Source organism: Nycticebus coucang, chromosome 22 (assembly GCF_027406575.1).
Source record: "Nycticebus coucang isolate mNycCou1 chromosome 22, mNycCou1.pri, whole genome shotgun sequence".
NCBI lineage: Eukaryota > Metazoa > Chordata > Mammalia > Primates > Lorisidae > Nycticebus > Nycticebus coucang.
Window position 1 is genome coordinate 40,925,115 of NC_069801.1, and position 27,075 is coordinate 40,952,189.

General features: G+C 47.4%; 1 protein-coding gene across 3 annotated transcripts; it reads left to right on the forward strand.

The window, feature by feature from the left end:
- The first annotated feature begins 2,008 nt into the window (after positions 1-2,008).
- KIF2C (kinesin family member 2C) lies at positions 2,009-26,444 on the forward strand. Of its 3 annotated transcripts, none has more exons than XM_053575971.1 (21): positions 2,009-2,194; positions 3,784-3,878; positions 8,122-8,223; positions 8,389-8,437; positions 9,507-9,629; positions 11,971-12,087; positions 12,625-12,725; positions 13,257-13,352; positions 14,787-14,841; positions 14,932-15,094; positions 16,781-16,871; positions 17,846-17,909; positions 17,987-18,078; positions 19,504-19,646; positions 21,287-21,491; positions 21,586-21,696; positions 23,080-23,147; positions 23,510-23,615; positions 23,707-23,820; positions 25,546-25,669; positions 25,818-26,444. In XM_053575971.1, exons 1-21 carry the CDS (start codon positions 2,125-2,127, stop codon positions 25,898-25,900), a joined length of 2,172 nt encoding a protein of 723 aa, XP_053431946.1. In that variant the 5' UTR covers positions 2,009-2,124; the 3' UTR covers positions 25,901-26,444. The 3 variants fall into 3 exon arrangements, with proteins under 3 accessions (XP_053431946.1, XP_053431947.1, XP_053431948.1); XM_053575973.1 differs by having other exon boundaries at positions 2,169-2,194; positions 3,784-3,858; positions 8,188-8,223; XM_053575972.1 differs by lacking the exon at positions 11,971-12,087.
- The last annotated feature ends 631 nt before the right edge of the window (positions 26,445-27,075 follow it).

Sequence of the window (27,075 nt, forward strand, 5' to 3'; positions counted from 1 at the left end):
GGCTGGTCTCAAACTATCCACAGGCCTAGGATTTGCAAACCATTAGTTCTGCCTGGCCTTAAAGATTCTTCAGCTGAGGGCCTGCCAAACAATGACAACTACAACCAAAAAATAGCTGGTGTTATGGTGGGCACCTGTAGTCCCAGCTACTTGAGAGGCTGAGGCAAGAGAATCGCTTAAGCCCAAGAGTTTGAGGTTGCTGTGAGCTGTGACGTCACGGCACTCTCCTGAGGGTGACATAGTGAGACTCTGTCTCAAAAAAAAAAATGTATTACTTGTTAAGTATATTACTTAAGCAAATCTATTACTCTGGTAATCGCCAATAAAAGCCAAATAATTTTTTCTGAAAAAAAAAGAAATTCTTCAGCTGACAACTGAAGAGTTAGGCAAGACAAAGGTCTGTTAATCAGACAGAACTACTAGCAAATGCCCAGACTGAAGTTAAGTATTTTGAGGACCTGCAGGTTTATCTTGTCAAGTTATTTGTTAAGTATAATGAGGACCTGCAGGTTTGTCTTGCATAGCCTTAGGCCTGTTAATGACTTACAATGGATGTCTCTAAGAAGGGAGAGGGGCACAAGAAGGCATGTCTGACATCCTTTCTCATGGCTAGCAACTCAATTCTAAGCATGAACTTGGTATCCCCTTGGGCAAGAGGGGATCCAGTCAGCCGGCTGCTAGGGGAGTGGGGGTGGTTGGCAGGGTGGGGAACCTTAAGATTGTCTTTTAGTTCACAGAAGTAAAATGTAAATCAGATTTTGTCACTCTCCTGACTAAAATTCTTCAATTTCTCATAAGCAAAAAAGCCAAAATTATGAGCTCAATTTGTTCCATGCTAAACAATCTTGCCCCTGCCCACCTCTTCAAATTCATCTTATGCTGTTCACCTTCTCTTATTGCTTTCTAGCCTGTGACTTATTTCAGCTCTTAATCTACTTGTTATGTACTTTTTGTGCTCCCCTCACATTAGAAAGGTTAGGTCAAGGAGGTTAGATACTATGAGGGTAGTTCACTTCTACTATCTCCATTACCTAGCACCATGCATAACATGTGCCAGACAATAAATATCTCCTGAATCAGTGTCTTCGAGGCACTTAACACATACTCCCTCAAGGGAAGAAACATGGTCCACATTGTACAGAAAAGGAAACCAAGAGTCAAGTTTTTCTCATGTTAAGTACTAGGTCACTGAGCTAGTAACTGAAGACACCAGGATTTGAACCCATGTCTGCAGAATCCCGTAGCCCTCACTCTCGAAAACCATACTTACGTCTCCCAGTTTTGCAGTACCCAGCAGTACAAAAGGACCAGGCACAACCAGGAGTGGTGGCTAACACTTTTACACCCAACACTTTGGGAGACGGAGGCGGTGAATCGCTTCACCCCCTCGTAACCAGGCGTTCGAGGTTACAGGGGACAAAGCGAGAACCCGTCTCTAAAAAATAGGGCGGGCGCGGGGGCTCACGCCTGTAATCCAAGCACTCTGGGAGGCCGAGGTGGGAAGACTGCTTGAACTCCACAGTTGGAGACCAGCCTCAGGAAGTGTGAGACCTCCGTCTCTACTAAAAATGGAAACATCAGCCCGGCGTTGTCTCAGGTGTCCGGCGCCTGTAGTTCCAGCTATTTGGGAGAATGAGGCAAGAAGTTCTCCTGGGCCCAAGAGTTTGAGGCTGCTGTGAGCTATAATGAAACCACAGCACTCTACCCAGTGTGATAGAGACTCTGTCTCAAAAAAGAAAAAGAAATGAAAAGAAAAAAATAAACCAAACAGTACCACTAAAATCCACAAAACACCAGATACGAAGCCAGGTAGTCCCAACCCTAAGAATGGCAAACTTCCCAACAGGCTTAGCGCTCGGAGGTGTGGTCAGATGAATGGGTGGTTCCGGGAGCTGGAAAACCCACTAGGCACTGGGTATCCCACAAGGCTCCGCCCGGCCGACCGGCGGAAGAGAGGCCAGCGCTACGTGATGACGTTTCCAGGGACGCTGGCGCGCGGGATTTAAACTACGGCGGTTTGTACGGCGTTAAGACATCGTAGAGTTTGCAGAGTTAGTTGTGTGTGTGTTTTCTTTTTCTTTTCTTTTTTTTAAAGCACTTTGCTTTTCTCAGCGAACCCTCCAAATGCCCATGGACTCGTCGCTTCAGGCCCGCCTGTTTCCCGGTCTTGCCATCAAGATCCAACGCAGTAATGGTAAGAGTCGGGGTCCCAGCGCAGTAATGGCGAGAGGGTCGGGGTCCCGACACCCGTAAGCCCTTGCTCCCAAATGGCAGGGCCTTGAGATACTGTTGAGTTTTCTGCTTCCCATCCTGTCACCCCCACACCAAAATCCGGTCTCTTCTCTAGCGGTCAGTCTTTTCTGCAGAAGTGTAGAGGCACCTGATCTGGCAGTGGGTCCTTTGCCCGCCCTCCATGGTGGACGGAGCTACTCTAGAGTTATTGGACCTCCCAGGGAAGTTAGGACTTCTAGATTCCCTTCCAGAATTCTCTCTTGAAACTCCTCTGCTCTACGGGCGGCGCCTGTGGCTCAGTTGGTAAGGCGCCGGCCTCATATACTGAGGGTTGCGGGTTCAAACCCGGCCCCAGCTGAACTGCAACCAAAAAATAGCTGGGCGTTGTGGCGGGCGCCTGTAGTCCCAGCTACTTGGGAGGCTGAGGCAAGAGAATCGCTTAAGCCCAGGAGTTGGAGGTCGCTGTGAGCTGTGTGATGCCATGGCACTCTACCGAGGGCCATAAAGTGAGACTCTGTCTCTACAAAAAAAAAAAAAAAAAGAAAGAAACTTCTCTGCTCTTGTGAGGACCTCGGCTCCCGGGCCTCTCTACTCTCCAATAAATACTGCGCAGTTGGCCGTGCCTGTAGCTCAGTGGGTAGGGCGCCGACCACATACACCCAGGTTAGCGGGTTCGAACCCAGCCTGGGCCAGCTAAACAACTATGACAACTGCAAAAACAACAAAAAATAGCCGGGCATTGTGGCAGGCGCCTATAGCCCTAGCTACTTGGTAGGCTGAGGCAAGAGAATCGCTTAAGCCCAAGAGTTTGAGGTTGCTGTGAGCTGTGATGTCATGGCAGTCTACCGAGGGCGCCATGGTGAGACTCAAAAAACAAACAAACAATACTGCGTATATGCAGTATGTCAGGCACTGTATTTAGCGTAAACGATACAAGTCCTTGCTCTTGAAAAGCTTGTAATCCAGTTCTCTTTTGATTAAGTAGCTACTGCTGCTCCAGCAGGTCTAATACATATCATTAGGAGAATGATCAGACATGACCAGCAGAAGTGAGTTATGAAAACCCGAGGGGGCTAGATTCTCAATGCTGTGTTAAAGAATAGTTCACTTAAGGCTTAAGTCCTTAAGTCTTTTTTTTTTTAATTGTTTTTTATTAAATCATAACTTTGTACATTGATGCATTTATAGGGTTCAGGGTACTGCTTCGATATACAATGTGAAATGCTTACATTGAACAAGTCCTTAAGTCTTAACGACTAGGCCCTCCCTTGCTCAAACATACCTTTATTCCATTGTAGACACTCTTTTGAGTGTGGGTGGGTGAATCCTATACCATACAGCTTGATTTTAAGACCTTTCCCATGTCCACCTCACTGTAAAATAGTTTAAAGGTATAGTCCCAGGTTTATTTGTCTCTATGTTAAAAAAGAAAGAAAGGAAGACAGCTGCCTCTTCATTCAGGTAAACTCCACCTTGGGAAACTCTGTGAGATTCTAAAAGTAAAGTCCTCAGGAAACAAATCTCTGTAACTCTGGTCTTTTCATACTATAGGCTTAATTCACAGTGCCAACGTAAAGACTGTGAACTTGGAGAAATCCTGTGTTGCAGTGGAATGGACAGAAGGAGGTACCATAAAGGGCAAAGAGGTAGGTTCCTTAAGAGTGCCTCTACCATGTTTAACGTCTTCCTACATAAAGGATCTGTGTGGAAATGAAACTTGTGAGAGCGTAGTTTCTGATGGTGTGCAGTTCTCTTTAATCTTTTTTTTAATTAATTAATTAATTTTTTTGAGACAGAGCCTCTCCTAACCAAAAGGTTAGCTTTTGTATTTGGTGATTTTGATCCTCAGCCCATTCTGCTGTTGCCCTGGGTAGAGTGCTGTAGCATCACAGCTCACAACAACCTCCAACTCCTGGGCTTAAGCGATTCTCCTGCCTCTGCCTCCCAAGTAGCTGGGACTACAGGCGCCCACCACAACGCCCGGCTATTTTTTGGTTGCAGCCATCGTTGTTTGGCGGGCCCAGGCTAGATTCGAACCCGCCAGCTCAGGTGTTTGTGGCTGGCGCCTTAGCTGCTTGAGCTACAGGTGGGAGACTCTTTCTTTTTTTTTAAGAGACAGAGTCTCATTTTGTCGCCCTCAGTAGAGTGCCATGGTGTCACAGTTCACAGCAACCTCCAGCTCTTGGGCTTAGGTGATTCTCTTGCCTCAGCCTCCCGAGTAGCTGGGACTACAGGCTCCTGTCACAACACCTGGCTAGTTTTTGTTGCAGGTTGGCCAGGGGCAGGTTCAAACCCGCCACCCTTGGTGTATGGGGCCAACACCCTACTCACTGAGCCCTGACGCCGCCCAGGTCCAGATTTCTTAGTGGAGCTCTATGCTTTTCAAGATCTGAGTCTGGCTTGGTGGCTAAGGTGCCAGCCACATACATCAGAGCTGGAGGGTTGGAATCCAGCCTGGGCCTGCCAAACAACAATGATGGCTGCAACCAAAAAATAGCCGGGCGTTGTGGTGAGTGCCTGTAGTCCCAGCTACTTGGGAGGCTGAGGCAAGAGAATCGCTTAAGCCCAGGAATTTGAGGTTGCTGTGAGCTATGGTGCCATGGGTAGCTACTCTACCCAGGGGGACAGCGTGAGGCTCTGTCTAAAAAAAAAAAAAAAAAAAAGATCTGACCCTAAAAACCACACACTCTTCTTCCAAAGCATACTGTACCCTGGCAAATGAGCAACTCACCAGTCTGACTATGCCTAATACCTTGCTGCCTTCATACTCTTAACTCTTGTTTCTCCTGGGCTGTTTACCCTGAATCATTAATAGGAGAATCGATTAATGTTAGAGGTAGGGTTAGTATTCTGGTCTCCTGTGTGGTTTATGCTTCTTGTAGTTTGAGGGTTGCATATGGGGGAGGTATGTGGACAAAGTTTGTAGTTGTCTAAGAAATGTTGACAGGCATGTGTTTACTGAAGTACTTGCCAGCTTTTGTATTCGGTGATTTTGATCCTCAGCCCATTCTGCTTTTGTAAACAACCCACCTGCTTGCCACATAGAAAGCCAATTACTGAGACATGGAGGATTGTCAAGGAAGAAAGAATTTATTGCAGGAGATCTACTGGGAGGGGAAAGTATGGAATGCCTCATAATCCACCTCCTCAACCAACAGGGTCAGGGTTTGTTTTTTTTTTTTTTTTTCTTTTTCATGAAAGTGAAAATGAATAGGGTGGCGCCTGTGGTTCAGTGAGTAGGGCACCAGCCCCGTATACTGAGGGTGGCAGTTCAAACCTGACCCCAGCCAAATTGCAACAGAAAAATAGCCAGATGTTGTGGCGAATGCCTGTAGTCCCAGCTGCTCAGGAGGCTGAGGCAAGAGAATTCTCTAAGCCCAAAAGCTGGAGGTTGCTGTGAGCTGTGATGCCACTGCACTCTACTGAGGGTAACAAAGTGAGACTCTGTCTCTTTTTTTTTTGTAGAGACAGAGTCTCACTTTACCACTCTTGGTAGAGTGCCATGACATCACAGGACTCACAGCAACCTCCAGCTCTTGGGCTTCAGCGATTCTCCTGCCTCAGCCTCCTGAGCAGCTGGGACTACAGGCGCCCGCCACAACGCCCGGCTATTTTTTGATTGCAGTTCAGCTGGGGCTGGGTTTGAACCCGCCACCCTCGGTATATGGGGCCGGCGCCCTACTCACTGAGCCACAGGTGCCACCCGAGACTCTGTCTCTAAAAAAAAAGAAAAAGTGAAAATGAATAATTCATAAGGAGAGTGAACATAATTACATGTTTGGGGTGGAGTATAGGACACGAAAAGTGCAATGAGAAATCATGCTAGTACATACATCACACATGGGAACAAAAAAATGGTGGATATGTCTCTCTCGGGGCAGGGATTTTAGTATTATAATGAGCTAGGGGTTAATATTGGTCTTTTTTTTTTTTTTTTTTTTTGAGACAGTCTTACTATGTTAGCCTCAGTACACTGCTGTGGTGTCACAGCTCACAGCAACCTCAAACTCTTGGGCTTAAGCGATTCTCTTACCTCAGCCTCCTGAGTAGCTGGGACTACAGGCGCCTGCCACACGCTCAGCTATTTTCTGGTTATAGTTGTCATTGTTGTTTGGCAGGCCCGGACTGGGTTTGAACCCCCCAGCTCCTGTGTGTGTGGCCAGCGCTCTAGCCGCTGAGCTACGGCACTGAGTCAATATTGGTCATTCTTTCACCATTGTATGCAGATTCAGTGAATCCTTGGGCACAGTCTGTGGCGCATATCCTTCTCTTTTCCAGACAAACTTTCACTTGCTCTTTGGTGTGAGGCTCTGTAGTTAAAGCTGCAAGGAGGTTCTGCCATTCTTAGGAAAGAAACTCAAAAAGGAATGTATCAGTGCACCAAAAAGAAATTTCTGGTCAGCAATTCTTACTGATCTGAGGACTTGAAACATAAGAGAACTATTAAAAAAAACTCCCACATAAAAAATGTTTTCTTTATAAAGCCAATTATACTTTAATGTCTATTCTTTTGTGCATTCATTAGAATTTGAGCTCACCAAAGACCACAGTTTGTTTTGTTTTGTTTTGTTTTGTTTTGTAGAGACAGAGTCTCACTTTATCGCCCTCAGTAGAGTGCCGTGGCATCACACAGCTCACAGCAACCTCCAACTCCTGGGCTTAGGTGATTCTCTTGCCTCAGCCTCCTGAGTAGCTGGGACTAAAGGCATCCCCCATAACGCCCGGCTATTTTTTTGTTGCACTGGGTTTGAACCTGCCACCCTCAGTATATGGTGCCGGCTCCCTACCCACTGAGCCACAGGCGCCGCCCTGGGGTTATGTGTTTTAATTCATCATTGAATATTTTTCCCCAGGCGGCGCCTGTGGCTCAGTCGGTAAGGCGCCGGCCCCATGTGCCGAGGGTGGCGGGTTCAAACCCAGCCCCAGCCAAACTGCAACCAGGAAATAGCCGGGCATTGTGGCAGGCGCCTGTGGTCCCAGCTTCTCGGGAGGCTGAGGCAAGAGAATTGCTTGGGCCCAGGAGTTGGAGGTTGCTGTGAGCTGTGTGAGGCCACGGCACTCTACAGAGGGCCATGAAGTGAGACTGTCTCTACAAAAAAAAAAAAAAAAGAATATTTTTCCCCACACTCTTATCTTACTGATGCCTAATAAAAGTTTGCATAAGCTACATAGTAAATATGCTAGTTGCATATTTAGGCAATAAAACTGTCATCCTGGAGTATATGCTTCAGCTCTGTCACATTTTGAAATACATATATCCAAGCTAATTTGGTGTGTTTGAACTTACTGTGAAGTTTGAATTGTTCCTAGAGGATTGAAGGACTCTGATGATGTAAACCTAGAATTATGACCTCACTGCGGGTGTGAGCAGGACATAGGTAAGGCATGAGCAGGAAGCTATAACTGGGGAAGAAGTTTCTGGGCCAATAGAAAATGTAGGTAGACTTAGGGTTAAGTAGCAGCTGTTGGGAACTTGTCCTTGCCCATAAGATCCTGAAGGGCCATCCATTTCGACTATCACCAGTTTGAAATTATTTCCTCTGTGTCAGCTAGCTAGAGGTGCTTGGGGTGCTTGTGCCCAGCAGACCCCCCCTGCCCAGAAGAGTAGGGGAGCCAAGTGGCCTAGATCTAGTGTGGACTACCTGTTGCTTGCCTGTCAGCTTCTCTTCACCTCATTCTCATCACTGACAGCTACTGTTGGCCTGGAAATCAGAAACCCATATCCACCTAGATGGTAAATCATTACTAAGGAATAACTATTTGTTTTTATAGTTATTCATATTTAGAACTTAAAGTTGGTAGTTTGAATCTAGAGGTAGCCTTGGATGCAGAGATGTATTTGGATTGAATATGTTATATTTTACTGAAGCTTTCACTTGCTCTTTGCAGATTGATTTTGGGGATGTGGCTTCAATAAACCCAGAACTCTTACAGCTTCTTCCCTTACACCCAAAGGATAATCTGCCCCTGCAGGAAGATGTAACAGTCCAGGTAGGTACCTATCACCTGGCTATAGCCAGTGCCCAAGAGGATTCACTTTGCTTATTGACTCTTTGCTGATTTATTTTCTGGGACTGCCTGGGACTTCAGCCCAGCACCTAGGTCCTTGAGAATTGATAAGAGCCTTATATTGTAATGGTTTGTTTTGTTTTTCAGAAACAAAAACGCAGATCGGTCAACTCCAAAATTCCCGCTCCAAAAGAAGGTAACTGGATTTCTACCAGGTTTTTGTCATGGAGTTTGTATCGGGAATGATGTTCCTGGAGCTCAAGAGTTGTGGAGGCTGAGAAATAGACTCATTGCTCCACTTTACAGGTGGCTTATGTGTATGCTGAGTCTTGCCCTGTGCTCCAAGTATCTTAGTGACAAAGAATCTAACTATTGCTATGAGGCCAATCTCTAAGGGACCTTGTATATTTGAGAAATTTATTGACTGGCCTAGAAACCTTTCCTATAGAATCCATAGCCTGGTGCTGAAGAGAGCGGGAATCAGCCACTGACAGACTTGTTTTCTTTCCTCAGGGCTCAGCCTCCTCTAAGGAACAGTGTGCCTTGGAGTGAGGCTTTGAGAAAGGCAGATACCTAGATTTGTGCTGCTTAGAAGTGCTGTGGAGAATGGGGGGTGTGGGGTACGGAAGAATAACATCAAAGTCTTGTGGTCTAGGAGAAGGCTGGTCTTTCTCTTCAGTAATCGGTATAAACCTACAATGGCTATGTGATGGACTGTGACCAGAGGTGGTGGCTGTAAGCATAAACTGTCCACCTTATTTATTTTTGAGACATCATAGCTCACAGCAACCTCAAATTCTTGGGCTCACGTGATCTTCTTGCCTCAGCCCGGAGTAGCTGGAACTATAGGCACCTGCCACAATGCCCAGTTAGAAATCTAGCTTATTATTCAGAGCCAGGTGTACAAGGCTGGTGAGCCTGCACAGCTATGCAGTCTCAGTAGTTACCTTTGTCCTGGAGTGATTGAGATAACCTCAAGGACCTAGAGAATATTTGACTGGAGCTTTAGGTTCTAGGGGCCCTGGGTAGATGTGGTGCCATCACAAGCCTGAGCTGGGCCTGGATGGTGTGCTGCGTGCTCTTGCTGGGTGTACCATCTGGGCCTGCAGGAAACGTGGGAATGGCAGCAGTCCCATTCTATGTGCTGGTTAGGACCCATCTTACCTTGTACAGAGCCTTGGAGGTTTGCCTCATCACTCTCCTCCTTCCCCCATTGGCCTTCCTGACCACACAGCACTGACTGGGTGCTGCCCTTGGTTCTTTAGGTCTTCGAAGTCGCTCTACTCGCATGTCAACTGTCCCAGAGGTTTGCATCACCACTCAGGAGAATGATATGGAGGTGGAATTGCCTGGATCTGCAAACTCCCGCAAGCAGTTTTCAGTTCCCAGTGAGTAATGAATGTGCTCTCCCTATTTGAGATGCTGGTGCAGGCTCCTCGCACATTATCCTGTCCCTGTGGTAGAATAACCTATGATTCTTCCACTGCCCTGGCTCTAGCACTGTTCTGGGTCTGCCCCACAACACTGCTTCCTTATCTGGAAATCATCTCTTTCTACCTTTATTTTTTAATGTAATTGAAACATAACAAATACAGAAATGGCACATAGCATTGAGTATATAGTTCAATGAATTTTCACAAACTGAAAATACTCATGTAACTAACACCTAGACCAGAGCCTTACCAGCACCCTAAAAGTGCCCTTTAGGCATGCTTCCAGTTCCTAATCCCTCCAAGGATACCCATAGTCCTGACTTACAATGACACAAATTAGCTATTTCTCTTTTTACACTTTATATAATTTTTTTTTTTTTTCTGAGATAAGAGTCTCAAGCTATTGCCCTGGGTAGAGTGCTGTGGTGTTATAGATCATAGCAACCTCCAATTCTTGGGCTCAAGTGATCCTCTTGCCTCAGTTTTTCTATTTTAGTATAGACGGGGTCTTAATTTTGCTCAGGCTGGTCTCAAACTCATGAGCTCAAGCTATCCACCTGTCTCGGCCTCCCAAAGTGCTAGGATAACAGGCATGAGCCACCCTGCCAGGCCTTTTTTGTTTGTTTGTTTGAGACAGATTCTCAGTTGCCTTGGATAGAGTGCCGTGGTGTTAGCCTAGCTCACAGCAACCTTAGATTCCTGAGCTTGAGCAATAATCTACCCACCTCCGCTTCCTAGAGTGCTAGGATTACAGGTGGTGTCATGCAGACTATATAAATGGAATTTTATTTTCTTTCTTTTTATTTATTTATTTTAGAGACAATCTCATTTTGTTGCCCTCGGTAGATTGCCGTGGCATCACAGCTCACAGCAACTTCCAGCTCTTGGGCTTAGGCGATTCTCTTGTTTCAGCCTCCTGAGTAGCTGGGACTACAATGGCTGCCACAATGCTCAGCTTTTTTTTTTTTTTATTGTTGCAGTTTGGCCGGGGCTGGGTTTGAACCTGCCACCCTCAGTATATGGGGCCGGCGCCCTACTCACTGAGCCACAGCCACCCTTTTTTTTTTTTTTTTTTTTTTTGAAATAGTCTCACTTTGTAGTCTCACCTTTGGTAGAATGCAGTGGCATCACAGTCACAGCAACTTCAGCTCTTGGGCTTAAGCAATTCTCTTGCCTCAGGCTCTCAAGTAGCTGGGACTACAGGCGCCTGCCACAGCACCCAACTATTTTTTGCTTGTAGTTGTCATTTTTTTTTGCTTGTAGTTGTCATTGTTTGGCAGGCTGGGCTGGATTCGAACCTGCCAGCTCTGGTGCATGTGGCTGGTGCCCTAGCCTCTGAGCTACAGGTGCTGAGCGAATATAAATGGAATTTAAAAAAGAATTTTTTTAAATGTCAATTGTAGACCGGACACGGTGGCTCACACCTGTAATCTCAGCACTCTGAGAAGCCAAGGTGGGTGCATTGCTTGAGCTCACGAGTTTGAGACCAGCCTGAGCAAGAGTGAGACCCCGTCTCTAAAAAGCCAGGCATTGTGATAAGTGCCTATAGTCCCAGCTACTCGGGAGGTTGAAGCAAAAGAATTGCTTGAGGCTAAGAGATTGAGGTTGCTGTGAGCTATGACACCACAGCACTCTACCAGGGGCAAGAAAGTAAGACTCTTTGTCTCAAAGAAAAAAAGTCAATTGTCTGTCAACATTGATAGATTTTTATAAAGAAGATGTAAGTTTTGTAAGACATGCAACGGTTACACTTTACATACATCAAATTCAGCTCTATTGAGATGAAGGTAAATGAAAGGGTCATGCTCAGGCATGGGAAGTAATGAGGTGTCGTGAATTGCACCTTTCTGTATTGAATCAGTATGGTTAGTTGTTCCCCAAGTTCCCTGTCACCCCTGGCTCTTTAGTCATTGCTCCTATTAACTGCTTGGGTTCCTGAAGCTTTGGAGAAGTCAGAAAGGCCTAGCTTTTCTCCCTAATGGAGCCTGGCCTGAAAATCCACACTTGAGTCAAGTCTAAAGAGCTCAAGCCTTCAAAGGCTATTCCTATTCCCTTCATGGCAAAGCCCATATCAAGCTATTTATAGACCCTTTAAGATAAATTGGACCCAGGAGCCAGCCCTTGAGGATCAGTTGAGTTCAGGCGTGTGGTCTGAGGTGAAGGGAAGAGCCTGAGCTCCACCTGAGCCCTTGCTGAGATGGCAGCCAGTAGCCTTCCTCCTGGTCCATGACCTGCTGGGTCTCAGATGAGGCATCTGCAGTGTACTGTTTCTCCAGTGACTCTTGTTCCCCAACAGCTGCTCCCCCTAGGCCCTCCTGCCCTGCAGTGGCTGAAATACCATTGACAATGGTCAGTGAGGAAGAGCAAGTGCATCCCATTCGAGGAAGCTCTTCTGCAAACACTGGGAACACAGGTAGATATGCTGAGCTGTCTGCTGTTCTGTTCCGAGTGCAGGGCATGTAGTTACCATCCTGTTAGAATCCTGGCCTACCTTGGCACCTGGGTACAAGCCCTGTATGTCACATGGGGACATATCTTCGTGTGGCCATGGAATCAGTCTTTCACAGGAGGTGAAAGATTGAGCAGAAGGCCTCTGACCTTGAGGTGTTGTCACAGCTAAGGTCTTTGATGACACCTGTAGAACAACCCAAATGGGGACTGTCTCATCCTTTTTTGGTTGTTTGAGAAAATAGCCAAGATTCAGAACTTCAGTTAGAACTAGAGTGCTGTTACCACTACTCTGACCTCACATTGGCTAAATCACTACTCTGTTGACTTGTCTATCCCAAGAGTCACATTCATTGTTTCTCCTTGGGTATAGTGAGTTAAGAGCAAGGATCTGGAGAATACCAATGCCTAGGATAGGCCCTGTACTTAGTAAAACAGCCAGAGAAAACCAGCCACTGGCGTAGACTGGTAATAAAGTGGGCTTCCTTGTTTTCTCCCCCAGTTCGAAGAAAATCATGTCTTGTGAAGGAAATGGAAAAAATGAAGAATAAGCGAGAAGAGAAGAGGGCCCAGAACTCTGAAATGAGAATAAAGCGAGCCCAGGTACCTTTCTTGAAATCCTATAGGCAACAGAGATTCAGTTGAGACCCCAGCATATCTGATGCTTCAGTTCTGATACCAGGAAATTTAACTGGTTTCTCATCTGGATTCAGAGAACAAATAATTCAGAATGTTTCTGAAGGCCCACAGATGAAGAATCTTTGATGCCAATTTGTCCAGTGAGCAAGCCTATCACATGCTCATGTCTTGTGGTGGCCAGAGGAGCCACTGGGCACAGTTGTATGTGTTGGTTGGGAGTGGAGTCCCCTTAGCTGGGTTATTTGCTCTGGGAGAGCCCAGCCTGCTACTGTGCCTCTTCAGATGTGGTGCTGTGTCCTTAGTCCCAGTTTCTAGCATGTTGGTGCATGCGTAGGCCCTCCTGCCAATCTCTGTTCCCCAGGGCTTTGTACTTGGCTTCTCAGCCTAGAGCCAACATGGGGACATCATCAATTATGAAGGGTCATGTGCATGCCCTTCATGCGTAGCACTGACTTTCTTCACTGTCTGTCCTTTTTCCACTCTTCTCTCAAACAGGAGTATGACAACAGTTTTCCAAACTGGGAATTTGCCCGAATGATAAAAGAATTTCGGGCTACTCTGGAATGTCATCCACTTACTATGACTGATCCTGTAAGTAAATCCAAAGGACTTCCATCTGTCTTCCGTGAGTAATTAAGTGTACAATTGAGGGACAGAAAACTCTTGCAGGGGTCCTCAAACTTTTTAAACGGGGCCAATTCACTGTCCTTCAGACCGTTGGAGGGCTGGATTATAGTTTAAAAAAAAAACTGAACAAATTCCTATGCACACTGCACATATCTTATTTTGAGGTAAAAAACAAAACGGGAATAAATACAATCACACCACCTCATGTGGCCCGCGAGCCACAGTTTGAGAACCCCTGCATAGGAATGAAGGCATACAGGAGTCTTCACTTACCTTTGATTTTTTTTTTTTTTTTTTTTGAGACAGAGTCTCACTGTGTCACCCTCGGTAGAGTGCCATGGCGTAACGGCTCACAGAAACCTCAAACTCTTGGGCTCAAGTAATTCTCTTGTCTCAGCCTCCCAAGTAGCTGGGACTACAGGTGCCCACCACAATGCCTGGTTATTATTATTATTATTTTTTTGTAGTTGTCATTGTTTAGCAGGCCCGGGGTGGGTTTGACCCCACCAGCCCCAGTATATGTGGTTGGCACCCTAACCACTGAGTTTTCTTTCTTTCTTTTTTTTTTTTTTTTTTTTTTTTGAGACAGTCTTAAGCTGTTGCCCTGAGTGCTGTACCATCTTAGCTCTCAGCAACCTCCAACTCTTGGGCTCAAGTGATCCTCCTGCCTCAGTTTTTCTATTTTTAGTAGAGATGAGGTCTCAGTTTTGCTAGGCTGGTCTCCAACTGATGAGCTTAAGCAATCCACCTGCCTCGGCCTCCCAGAATGCTAGGATTACAGGCTTGAGCCACTCACCTGGCCTGATTTTTTTGTTTTATTTAGTGGACTGGAGCTAGTGAGCCCAGATGGGCGAGTCTGAGTACCCTCCTGCACCTCCCCACCAAAAGTTGGCTAGATTTTTTACTTTTTATTTTTGGCAGTCTTGCTTTGTTGCCCTGGGTAGAGTGCAGGGGCGTCAGCCTAACCTAACTTCAATTTATTGGGCTTAAGCAATCCTCTTCCTCAGCCTCCTAAGTAACTGGGACTACAGGCATGCACCTGGCTAATTTTTCTATTTTTAGTAGAGACAGAGTCTTGCTCTTGCACAGGCTGGTCTTGAACACCTGAGTTCAAGCAATTCTCTCACCTTGGCTTCCCAGCATGCTAGGATTCAGGTGTGAGTCACCATGCCTGGCCTAGATTCTTATTTAAGTAAGAATCATGAAAGGAGTACTGAAACTCAATAGAATGAGAAAACTGGAAACAATCCAGTGCTCTGGAGTAGCTACTAGGGGAGGGAGTATTAGATCTTGGCTCCTGACTGGACCAGATACGGGATTGGAGGGAGGGGTCCGGACAAGCTTTCTTTTGATTTTGCTCTGACCCTTTGCTATTGGTTGTCTTCTATCATCTTACAGATCGAAGAGCACAGGATATGCGTCTGTGTCAGGAAACGCCCACTGAACAAGCAAGGTAAGCCCCATTTAGTCAGGAAGAGGCTTAGGACTAGCTGAGGGCCTCTCTGTGTCCAGGGGCACCCCCTGAAATATTTTCCTTCTGCAGAATTGGCCAAGAAAGAAATTGATGTGATTTCCATTCCTAGCAAGTGTTTCCTCTTGGTACATGAACCTAAATTAAAAGTAGACTTAACAAAGTATCTGGAGAACCAAGCATTCTGCTTTGACTTTGCATTTGATGAAACAGCTTCAAATGAAGTCGTCTACAGGTTAGTTCTTTTTCTCCCCTTCCTTGTCTTTTTTTTTTTTTTTTTTTTTTTTTTGAGATAAGGCTCATTATGTCACTCTAAGTAGAGTGCCATGGCATCACAGCTCACAACAACCTCAAACTCTTAAGCTTAAGCAATTCTCTTCACTTAGCCTCCCAAGTAGCTAGGACTACAGGTGCCAGCCACAATGCCCAGCTATTTTTTGGTTGCAGTTGTCCTTGTTGTTTGACAGGCCTGGGCCGGGCTCAAACCTGCTAGTCCTTGCCTCTTTGATGTGGAATGTTGAATGTTGAATTCTCAGGCCCATCCTAGCTGCCCTTTTGGACCTTTTGAGGTCCCTTGAGTGGATCATGGGTGAGGTATAACCCATTACACTGAAGCAGGGCTGGGCAGGCTCCAGAGGTATCTTATATGGCAACCCCAGTTTACCCACTGGGCTTAGCAGACAGGGAACACCAAATCTGGTCTGTCCAAAATACTACCCACTAACCTCATAAGGCTATTCAAATCTAAGTAACATTTAAATTAAATTAAAAACTCAGTGTCTTGGGCGGCGCCTGTGGCTCAAGGAGTAGGGCGCTGGTCCCATATGCTGGAGGTGGCGGGTTCAAACCCATCCTCGGCCAAAAAAAACCACAAAAAGAAAAAAAAAAATTCAGTATCTTAGCTACATTTCAAGTGATCAATAGCCATGTGTGGCAGTGCCTACTATTGGACAGCCCAGATAGAAAACATTTCCATTATCATGGAAAGGTCTACTGGACAGCACTGTTCTTAAGCAGAGGCTGACAAACTATGGTTCATTGACCCCATTTTGTGTGGCTCTCAAACTAAGAATGGTTTTTATGTTTTCAAAGCATTATTAAAAAATAAAAGACACAGTAGAGACCTAAGTGGCCCATGAATCTTTTTTTTTTTTTTTTTTTTTTTTTTTTTTTTTTTTTTTTTGGCCGGGGCTGGGTTTGAACCTGCCACCTCCGGCATATGGGACCGGCGCCCTACCCGCTGAGCCACAGGCGCCGCCCCCATGAATCTTAAAATAATTTAGAGCCCTACTTGAAAGGGTTTCCCCTGATCTTTATAGTGTGTCTGATGCTAGAAGTTGACTACTAAGCTCAGGCTTTCATTCCGTGTCTCTGAGGTCAGAAGAGGGGCCAGACGGCTCAGAGTATGGGCCATTAGCTCACTCTTGACAGTGTAGCATCCCCTCTACCACCACCATTGGTTGGTCAGGGGTACTTTAGATTTATAGGTTCTCCTGGCCCTAACCTCACTTATAAATCTCCCTCTAATGGGGGAAGAGAGGAGAGCTGTTCTCAGAAAGAGGAATTAAGAGCCCTGGGAACTCTGCAGTGGAAGGATAGCCCAGGAGCACATTGTGGGAACAAACACACTCTTCCTTTCCTTTTTTTGTAGAGACAAAGTCTCACTTTATGGCCCTCGGTAGAATGCCGTGGCATCACACAGCTCACAGCAACCTCCAACTCCTGGGCTTAAGCGATTCTCTTGCCTCAGCCTCCCGAGTAGCTGGGACTACAGGCACCCGCCACAACGCCCGGCTATTTTTTGGTTGCAGTTTGGCCGGGGCTGGGTTTGAACCCGCCACCCTCGGTATATGGGTCTGGCACCTTATCGACTGAGCCACAGGTGCCGCCCCACTCTTCCTTTCTTAATCCTTTCTCCTAGATTCACAGCAAGACCACTGGTACAAACAATATTTGAAGGTGGAAAAGCAACTTGTTTTGCGTATGGCCAGACAGGAAGTGGCAAGACACATGTGAGTATTTTAGGCCTGGCAGAGAGAGCCTTCCCACTGGGTCTCTGAAAAGGAAGACAATGAGTTTCTTACAGAAAGTAAGAAACTTATTAGGTCTCTGAAAAGGAAGACAATGAGTTTCCTTTCTTTTTTTTTTTTTTTTTTTGAGACAAAGTCTCACTATGTCGCCCTTGATAGGGTGCCGTGGCATCACAGCTCACAGAAACCTCAAACTCTTGGGCTTAAGCGATTCTCTTGCCTCAGCCTCCTAAGCAGCTGAGGCTACAGGCATGCAACACAATGTCCAGCTAGACAATGAGTTTTTTTTTTTTTTTTTGTAGAGACAGAGTCTCACCTTACCGCCTTCAGTAGCCTTCAGTAGAGTGCCATGATGTACACAGGACTCACAGCAACCTCTAGCTCTTGGGCTTCCACGATTCTCCTGCCTCAGCCTCCCAAGCAGCTGGGATTACAGGCGCCCGCCACAACGCCCGGCTTAGACAATGAGTTTCTTACAGATAGTACCCGCCAAGGCCGGGTGTGGTAGCTCATGCCTGTAATCCTAGCATCCTGGGAGGCTGAGTCAGGAGGATTGCCTGAGCTCAAGAGTTCAAGACCAGCGTGAGAAAGAGTGAGACCCTGTCTCAAAATAGCCAGGCGTTGTGGCCGGCGCCTATAGTCCCAGCTACTTGGGAAGCTGAGGCAAGAGGATCCCTTGAGCCAAGGGTTTGAGGTTACTGTGAGCTATGACTCCATGACACTCTACCAAGGGTAACAAAGTGAGACTGTGCCTCAAAAAAAAAAAAAAAAAGGAAGAAGGTTCCCCCAGTGCAGATGTTCTATCGCCAGATACTCTTCACTGATGCCAGATGTAAGGAGGGGCCTTAGCAGATCCATCCTGCTGGCTGTAGTGTGGCCCATTGTGATGGAGCCAGTAGTGCTTTGGATTAGGCCAGAGATCCTTTCCAATGGTGTTCTACCCCTTCCTTTTGCAGACTATGGGTGGAGACCTCTCTGGGAAAGCTCAGAATGCATCCAAAGGGATCTACGCCATGGCCTGTAAGTAGTGTGTTCTGCCGCATCCAGGTTGGGCACAGAAAGGCAGGTTGCTTACTTAGCCAGATCCTCTCCCTCAGCCCGGGACGTCTTCCTGCTGAAGAATCAGCCCCGCTACCGGAAACTGGGCCTGGAAGTCTATGTGACATTCTTCGAGATCTACAATGGGAAGGTAGCAGGCAGGAAGCCTGTTTTTTGTGCTGTTGGGCCCCTAAACTTTCTAAAACCTTGAAGTTGGCTAGAAGTTGTAGAAGCCAATCTACCTGTTAGCTATCAAGCCTTTGAAAAGGCCACTTTGCCCTGCGGTGCATGAAAAGTTTTATCCGGGCCAGGAGTGGTGGCTCACTCCCGTAATCCTAGCACTCTGGGAGGCCGAGGTGGGTAGATCATCTGAGCTCACGGGTTCGAGACCGCCCTGAGCCAGAGTGAGACCTTGTCTCTAAAAAATAGCTGGGAGTTTAGTTATAATTTCTCATTTGGCCTATATATTAAAAAATATATATAAAAAAAAAAAATAGCCAGGCATTGTGGTGGGCACCTGTAGTCCCAGTTACTTGGGAGGCTGAGGCAGAATTGCTTACGCACAAAAGTTTTAGGTTGCTATGTGCTGTGATGCCACAGCACTCCACCAAGGGTGACAAAAAAAAAAAAAAATCCAATGGTGAGGTGGCACCCAAGCTCAACATGTAGGAAGAGGGAATAGTCCTTAGGGCTCCCCTCAGGAGTAAAATTTGCCTGTGTGCGCCATTATTAATAGGATATTGTGTAGTAAGCACTATTCTTGTTTTTTTTGTTTGTTTTTTGTAGAGACAGAGTTTCACTTTATCGCCCATGGTAGACTGCCATGGCGTCACACAGCTCACAGCAACTCCATTTCTTGGGCTTAGGCGATTCTCTTGTGTCAGCCTCCCGAGTAGCTGGGACTACAGGCACCTGCCACAACGCCCGGCTATTGTTTTGTTGCAGTTTGGCCAGGGCTGGGTTTAAACCTGCCACCCTTGGTATATGGGGCCTGCGCCCTGCCCACTGAGCCATAGGCACCACCCTTTCTATTTATTTATTTATTTAGAGACAGTCTGACTGTGTCACCCTTGGTAGAGTGCCATGGCATCACAACTCACAGCAACCTCAAACTCTTGGGCTTAAGCTATTCTCTTGCCTCAACCTCCCAAGTAGCTGAGACTACAGGCACCCGCTACAACGCCTGGCTATTTTTGGTTGCAGTTACTGTCATTTGGCAGGCCCAGGCTGGGTTTGAACCTGCCAGCTCCAGTTCACGTGGCTGGAGCCCTAGCCGCTGAGCTACAAGCACCGAGCCAGTAAGCACTATTCTAAGCACTTTTCTTCTCCCAGCTTTACAGATAAAAAGCAAGAGTAGAGCAGTTAATTTACTTGCCCAGGCCAACACAGCTAGGAAAGTAGCAGTCATATCAGACAGACAGCCTGGTTCAGATCCCAAGTGTATTGCCCTCTGTTAATCTGAGATCTGTCAGCCTGTATTCTTTCTGCCTTTCCTGCTGATGGCCCTTCCCTGAGCTTGGGCAGGTTCTGTCAGAGGGAGGTGAGTGGGTGCCTGATAACTATCTGCCTGGCACAGCTGTTTGACCTGCTCAACAAGAAGGCCAAGCTTCGAGTGCTGGAGGACGGCAAGCAGCAGGTGCAGGTGGTGGGGCTGCAGGAACATCTGGTTAACTCTGCTGAAGATGTCATCAAGATGATCGACATGGGCAGTGCCTGCAGGTCAGAGTCTCATCAGGGGTAGGGTCTTACACATGGTTGATGTGTAAGGGCTCACTCTGAGCTCATTTCTGGTTCTGCAGAGTGGTGCTTCTCCCCACCTTGGCAAGGGCTGTGAAAGCTTCTGCTTTAAGGGGTATCAATGGGCCAGGTGCGGTCACTGGGAGGCTGAGGCTGAGGAGGATCACTTGAGCACAGGAATTTGACACTCACCAGAGCAAGAGCGAGACCCTCTTTCTACCAAAAAAAAAAAAAAAGAAAAATTAGCTGAGCGTGTGGTGGATACCTGTAGTCCCAGCTACTTGAGAGGTTGAGGCAGGAGGATCCCTTGAATTGGGGAGTTGAGGTTGCTGTGAGCTAGGTTGACACCATGGCACTCCAGCCTGAGCAATTGTCTCAAAAATAAGCGACTTGGCACCCGTCGCACACTGGTTACAGCACCAGGCACATAACCCCAAGGCTGAGGGGTTCGAACCTGGCCCGGGCCAACTAAACAATAATAACTACAACAAAAAATAGCCAGGCATTGTGGCAGGTATCTGTAGTCCCAGCTACTTGGGAGGCTGAGGCAAGAAAATCACTTAAGCCCAAGAGTTTGAGGTTGTTGTGAGCTGTGACACCACAGCACTCTACCGAGGGCAACATAGTGAGACTCTGTCTCAAAAAAAGAAAGAAAGGAAAAATAAGAAAAAGTGGGTCAGCACCTGTGCCTCAAGTGGCTAAGGCGCCAGCCACATACACCTGAGCTGGTGGGTTCGAATCCAGGCCGGGCCCGCCAAACAACGACAGCCACAACCAAAAAATAGCTGGGCATTGTGGTGGGCACCTGTAGTCCCAGCTACTTGGGAGGCTGAGGCAGGAGAATCGCTTGAGCGTAAGAGTTGGAGGTTTCCGTGAGCTGTGATGTCATGGCACTCTACCCAGGGCGACAGCTTGAGACTGTCTCAAAAAAAAAGGAAAAAGAAAAATAAGAAAAAGCAAAACAAAAGGTGGAGGGATATCAATGGGGTCGATGACCCAGGGCCACAGGCTATCAAAGCCTAGTTAAAGTGTATTAAATCTAACTAAGATGGGCTTTATTTGCAGGCTCTTAACCCAAAGGCATGCTTCCTGTCTTTTGTGGGTGGCTCCTTTTCCCATCCTTTGTTCTGTATCTATTCAAAGCTGGAAGTAATGCAGCCATAGTTCCTCTGTATAGAAGTGGGGGAGTGTTCTTCCCCAGGTCCCTAGGCCTGGTATAGTGGGTGCTGGGCAGTTAAAGGATGCCCAGGAAGGGGCTTCCGGGTGTGAGGCCCTCAAGTTTTGGCCAGTGGTTCATGATAGCTTCCTCTTCCCTGTGTACCGTTAGCAGAGGCAGTTCATCCTTCCCCATGAACTTTATAGGTCCCCAGGTCTAGCCAAGACCCTGGCACAGAATCTCTTACTGATTTTGCTGCCAGGAATATGTATTAGGTCTAGAGCTGTAGGGAAAGCTGCTGTCTAAGGAGGACAGCATGGAAGGTCTGAGACAGGAAGACACAGGGCTTCTGGAGTCCTGACCTGTGTTCCACCCTTACCAGAGAACTTACTGCTGTGGACTGGGTTACCACAGAGGCTGGTGACCCCAGAAGTTCCTAACCTGTCCTTGCCCTCCTTTGCCATAGAACCTCTGGGCAGACGTTTGCCAACTCCAACTCCTCCCGCTCCCATGCCTGCTTCCAGATTCTTCTTCGAGCCAAAGGGAGAATGCATGGCAAGTTCTCTTTGGTGGATCTGGCAGGGAATGAGCGTGGTGCGGACACTTCCAGTGCTGACCGGCAGACCCGCATGGAAGGTGCAGAAATCAACAAGAGTCTCCTGGCGCTGAAGGTAGCAGGGGCTAGAAGTGGATAGCCTGGGGGGCTGCTGGGAAGGGAAGGGAATAGTGTAAGTGTAGATCTCAATTATTCCTGCTGCCCCACAGGAGTGTATCAGGGCCCTGGGACAGAACAAGGCTCACACCCCGTTCCGCGAGAGCAAACTGACACAGGTGTTGAGGGACTCCTTTATCGGGGAGAACTCAAGGACTTGTATGGTGAGTATGGTCACTTTGGAGGTGACTTTACAGGAGGAGGAGTTGCTATGTAAGGACATTTAGTCCTGTCCCTAGGCAGGAGGCTGAACACCACTGGCTGCCTGGGTTTCTACACCCTGCTTTTCCACACTGGAGGCCAGTCTCCTCAAGGCCTGCCAAGTAGGAAGGAAAGGATCTACTTACTACCTTTACTATGTGTAGGTAGAGCTCTTGGTTTGCAGGATGGAAAGGAAGTTTCAGATTTTAGAAGGCGGGCCTTTGATAAGCAGAGAGAGAAGTCCTCTTTTCCATGGTTTCCCTTGAGTTCCCTGGCTCCCACCTAGTAGGTACCTGGAGCATGAGGGTGCATCCTTGACTTCCCCTTCCCTATTTCATCTCCAAGCCCTTCTAAATGAATTCTACCATGTCTTTCCTCCAGGGGATATTCTCTTTCCTATCTTCTGGGTTGGGGACTTTTCATGAGGAAGGTGGGATTTTCTGACTAAGCTCTAAAGTTTTCCACCTGAGGCATTCTCTCTTGGCCTAGGTGAATTGAAGTCTTCAGCAGGATCCACTGAGCTTTGAGATACAACGTTGATAGCAGGAATGTCTCAGGAAAGGAATAAAGAAGATAATTAGATGTGCCTTTGAAAGCAGGACACTGATGTTTAAAGCACCTTAATTTGCAGTTCCCCTAGCACTCTGGGAGGCCAAGGCAGGTAGATTGCCTGAGTTCACAGGTTTGAGACCAGCCTGAGCAAGTATGAGACCCCCGTCTCTAAAAATAGTCGGACGTTGTGGCAGGCACCTGTAGTCCCAACTACTCGGAAGGAACACTGAGACAAGAGAATTGCTTGAGCCCAAGAGTTTGAGGCTGCTATGAGCTATGATGCCATGGCACTCTAATGAGGGCAACAAAATGAGACTCTGTCTCAAAAAAAAACTTTACAGTGCCCATGGGGCAAGTTGCCTAGCACAGCATGGGTCCTCCCACCAACACCACATGGATCTGGTTCAGTGCCTGTAGCTCAGCGGCTAGGGTGTCAGCCACATACACCTGGGCTGGTGGGTTCGAACCCAGCCTGGGCCTGCTAAACAACAATAACAACTACAAACAAAAAATAGCTGGGCATTGTGGCAGGCGCCTATAGTCCCAGCTACTCGGGAGGCTGAGGAAAGAGACTTACTTAAGCCCAAGAGTTTAAGGTTGCTGTGAGTTGTGACGCCATGGCACTCTACCGAGGGTGACATAATGAGAGTCTATCTCAAAAAAACCCCAAAACACCATGTGGATCTTGGGAGCTTGAAGAGGCTCCTCCTAGAGGCCACTCCAGGGGCAGGCTGTCTAGTACTCTCCCCTTGATTTTCAGCCTTTAACTATCCATCCCCCCTTTCCTTTTGCAGATTGCCATGATCTCACCAGGGATAACTTCCTGTGAATATACTTTAAACACACTGAGATACGCAGACAGGTACTAGTGCCTACAGCCAGGGGGGTGAGGGCAGAACTGGGGAAGGGAATAGCAGTGATGAGGGGAGAGGAGTCTCTGGGGTCCTAGGGCCTACTATGTGTTATTCTATGATGCTTAATCTGAGGCTTAGGAGTTCAGCCATGATGCTAGGCCTCTCCCAGTCCATTTTAGGCCCTAGTGGGGAGTCAGCATTTGTAGGAGGGTCTTTTCCAGTCTAGCTTACGTCTAAGCCACCTCTTGTTGGCTGGTGGAAAAGTTGCTGCTCCATCCCCTTAGAGCCTTAAGCTTCACAACCTAAGTGGTACCACACTCTGGTGAGTACTATGGGGGCTGCTGTGGGATCTGACACCTCATTTCTTCAGGGTCAAGGAGCTGAGTCCCCACAGTGGACCCAGTGGAGAGCAACCAATTCAAATGGAAACAGAAGACATGAGAGCCAGCTCTAACGGGACCTCCATGACAGGCAACGTAAGAGACAGGACGGGGCCAGGTGAGAGAAGTGTGCTCTGCTGAGATGGGAACTGAGTCACAGTTGTGTCTCTTCTCTTGGTCCCCTTAGTTCTCCAAGGAAGAGGAGGAACTGTCTTCCCAGATGTCCAGCTTTAATGAAGCCATGACTCAGATCAGGGAGCTGGAGGACAGAGCTGTGGAAGAGCTCAAGGAGATTATACAGGTGGGGAACTGGCCCTGGCCCTAGGGGACTGGATAGCCACTCCAGGACAACCCTCAAGAATGCTCAGCGTCACTCCTGGAGCATGACCTGACCTTTACTCCTATGAGTCTTCAAGTTAGGATGGCAAGAAACAGCCCTGCACACTAGCTCTCCTCAATTCTCTGCCTGGTAATCCAGGTGTGCTACTAGGTTGACCACAGCCTCTTCAGCCTGGCATAGGTATACTTTCCTCTGAGCTCCTAGCCAGAACTAGTCTCCCTCTTGCATGCTCTTGGCTTGAGGATTTAGGGGTGATTCATATGCAGAGATCTTGTCTTATTTATTCAATGAATGTTCCAGCTCCTGTGCTGAAACCAAAGACCAAAAACATCAAGTATAGGTAATAGTTAGTGTCAGTTTAAAACTTGAGATGAATCCTGACTTCTATCTATAAGCTGGTGAAAGTTATTTAGCCTCAATGGGCCTGTTTCTTCATCCCTAAAATAGGCGAGTCAGGTTGACTATATTTGAAGGCTAAGTGATATGCGTGTAAAACATCACCATATGCTGTAAGCTCCCAGCCTGTAATCCTAGCACACTGGGGGGCTGAGGCAGGTGGATAGCTTGAGCTCACGGGTTCAAGACCAGCATAAGCAAAAAGTGAGACCCCGTCTTTACTAAAAATAGAAAAACTGCGGGCGGCGCCTGTGGCTCAGTCAATAAGGCGCCAGCCCCATATAGTAAGGGTGGCAGGTTCAAACCCAGCCACTGCGAACTGCAACAAAAAAATAGCCGGGTGTTGTGCCAGGCGCCTGTAGTCCCAGCTATTCCGGAGGCTGAGGCAAGAGAATCGCTTAAGCCCAGGAGTTGGAGGTTGCTGTAAGCTATGTGATGCCATGGCACTCTACCAAGGGCCACAAAGTGTGACTCTGTCTCTACAAAAAAGAAAAAAAAGAAAGAGAAAGAAAAACTGAGGCAAGAGGATTGCTTGAGCCCAAGAGTTGGAGGTTGCTGTGAGCTACGCCACTGCACTCTACCCAGGGCTGTCAAAAAAAAAAAAAAAAGATGTTAAAGGTGTTGCCATGGCCATGGGCCTGGATTGAGGGCATGAGATTCAAGAACTGTTTAAGAATCATTTAGTGGGGCTCAGCGCCTGTAGCTCAGCAGCTAGGGCGCCAGCCACATACACCGGAGCTGGGGGTTCGAATCCAGCCTGGGCCTGACAAATAATGACAACTGCAACCAAAAAATAGCCAGGCATTGTGGTGAGCGCCTGTTGTCCCAGCTACTTGGGAGGCTGAGGCAAGAGAATCACTTAAGCCCAAGACCTTAAGGTTGCTGTGAGCTACAACACTCTACTGAGGGTGACATAGTGAGACATTGTCTCAAAAAAAAAAAATCGTTTAGTGGAAGGATGACGATGCAAAAAAAAGTCATTTGGGGGTGGAAGTGGGAGGATTTGGTGAAAGTAAGGTAACAATACAGTCACTCAGATTACTGGCTTGTGCACAGGACCATGATACCATTTATCTGACACAGGATAGAAACCAGTTTGGAGTAGGAAGAGGATGGATTTCAACTGAGGGCTTCTCTGGGCAAGAGTCAGTAGGGAGAACATAGGCCAGGGACATAGGCATGGCATCTGCCCAGGTGTCTGCAGTGTACATGGTAAAGTCCCATGAATGATTTGCTAAAAGTGGTTGGTCATCATTAGAACTGACCCAAGTTTTCCCTATGTTGTCACAGCAAGGACCAGGCTGGCTTGAGCTTTCTGAGATGACGGAGCAGCCAGACTACGACCTGGAGACCTTTGTGAACAAAGCAGAATTTGCCCTGGCACAGCAAGCCAAGCATTTCTCAGCTCTGCGAGGTAAGTGTGGCTGGACAGGGTGTGGGTGGATAATGGTGACCTCTGCTGGCTCCTGGGTGACTGCAAATGATAGCAACTCTGCTCTGAGTGAATGGGGGCCTCCCAGACCCCCACTAAGCTCATGTGCACCAATACCCCTTCCTTCTAGATGTCATCAAGGCCTTGCGCCTGGCCATGCAGCTGGAAGAGCAGGCTAGCAAACAGATAAGCAGCAAGAAACGGCCCCAGTGACAACTGCAAATAAAGATGTTTGGGTTTCACCAGGCTCTTCCCTTCCTCCCCTGTGAACTTTGGGCAGCTGGTGCGTCTAGTCAGGGTCTGAGCTGGGCAGGTTTTGGTAAATGCCACATTAATGGGGCCATCTGGATCCGGGGCAGCTGGGGAGGGGGTGAAAGTGAGACACTGCTTTCCTTTTCCTCAGGAGGAGCTTTTAGTTACTATCTGTGTTGCCTTTCTATCAAGAGGGGCATGCTCACTCATGCAGAGTTTCCCTTGGGCAGCTAGCTACCTGTGTGGACTGGCTGCTGGTGGAGGGCACTCTGCAGTGGTTCTGGCTCTAGGGAGAAAGGAGCCTTTAGTCCAGCTCTGCTGGGTCTGGCCTGCCTTCCACCCCTTTGGTCTGAGCATCGATATGTCTTTTACTTTAAAAAAATGTTTCTGGGATCTCTTCCTTGCTGTTTCTTGAGGCCCAAGATGATCCCTGTTTTCTGTTGTATGTGTTTATACATTGTATATAATAAAGAGAAAAAAAAATCAGTCTTTTGTATGGTGTGTGAGAAGGGCTGGGATTTATCTGAGCCTTCTGGGACTAAGGACACTACTGCAACTTTAACCTCAGGGTAGTGCCACCTCCACATCTACTAGTCCAGTGACGTGCTAAACTCTCCTTCCTGTGATTTATTTTATGTTTATTAGATGCTTACAAGACTCCTGGGAATAGGAACTACAAGTAGAAAGCGGGCACCCTTGTGTATTACATATTGCCGTCTGCACAAGGCCCATTAAAAGATCCTGTGCGGGCTGAGAGTGGTTGCTCATACCTGTAATCCAGCACTTTGGGAGGCCGAAGCAAGAGGACAGCTCATTCCTAGGAGTTTGAGACCAGCCTGGGCAACACAGCAAGACTGTGTCTCTGAAAAATTAAAACTTAGGGCAGGTACAGCTCACACCTCTAATCCTACCACTCTGGGAACCTGAGGTGGGAAGATCCCTTGAGCTCAGGAGTTCAAAACCAGCCTGAGCAAGAGACAGACCCCATTTCTACTAAAAATAGAAAAATATGGTGGGTGTTGTAGGTACCTGTAGTCCCAGCTACTTGTGAGGCTGAGGCAGAAGGATTGCTTGAACTCAGGAATGGGAGGTTGCTGTGAACTAGGCTGAGAACATGGCATTCTAGCCCAGGTGAC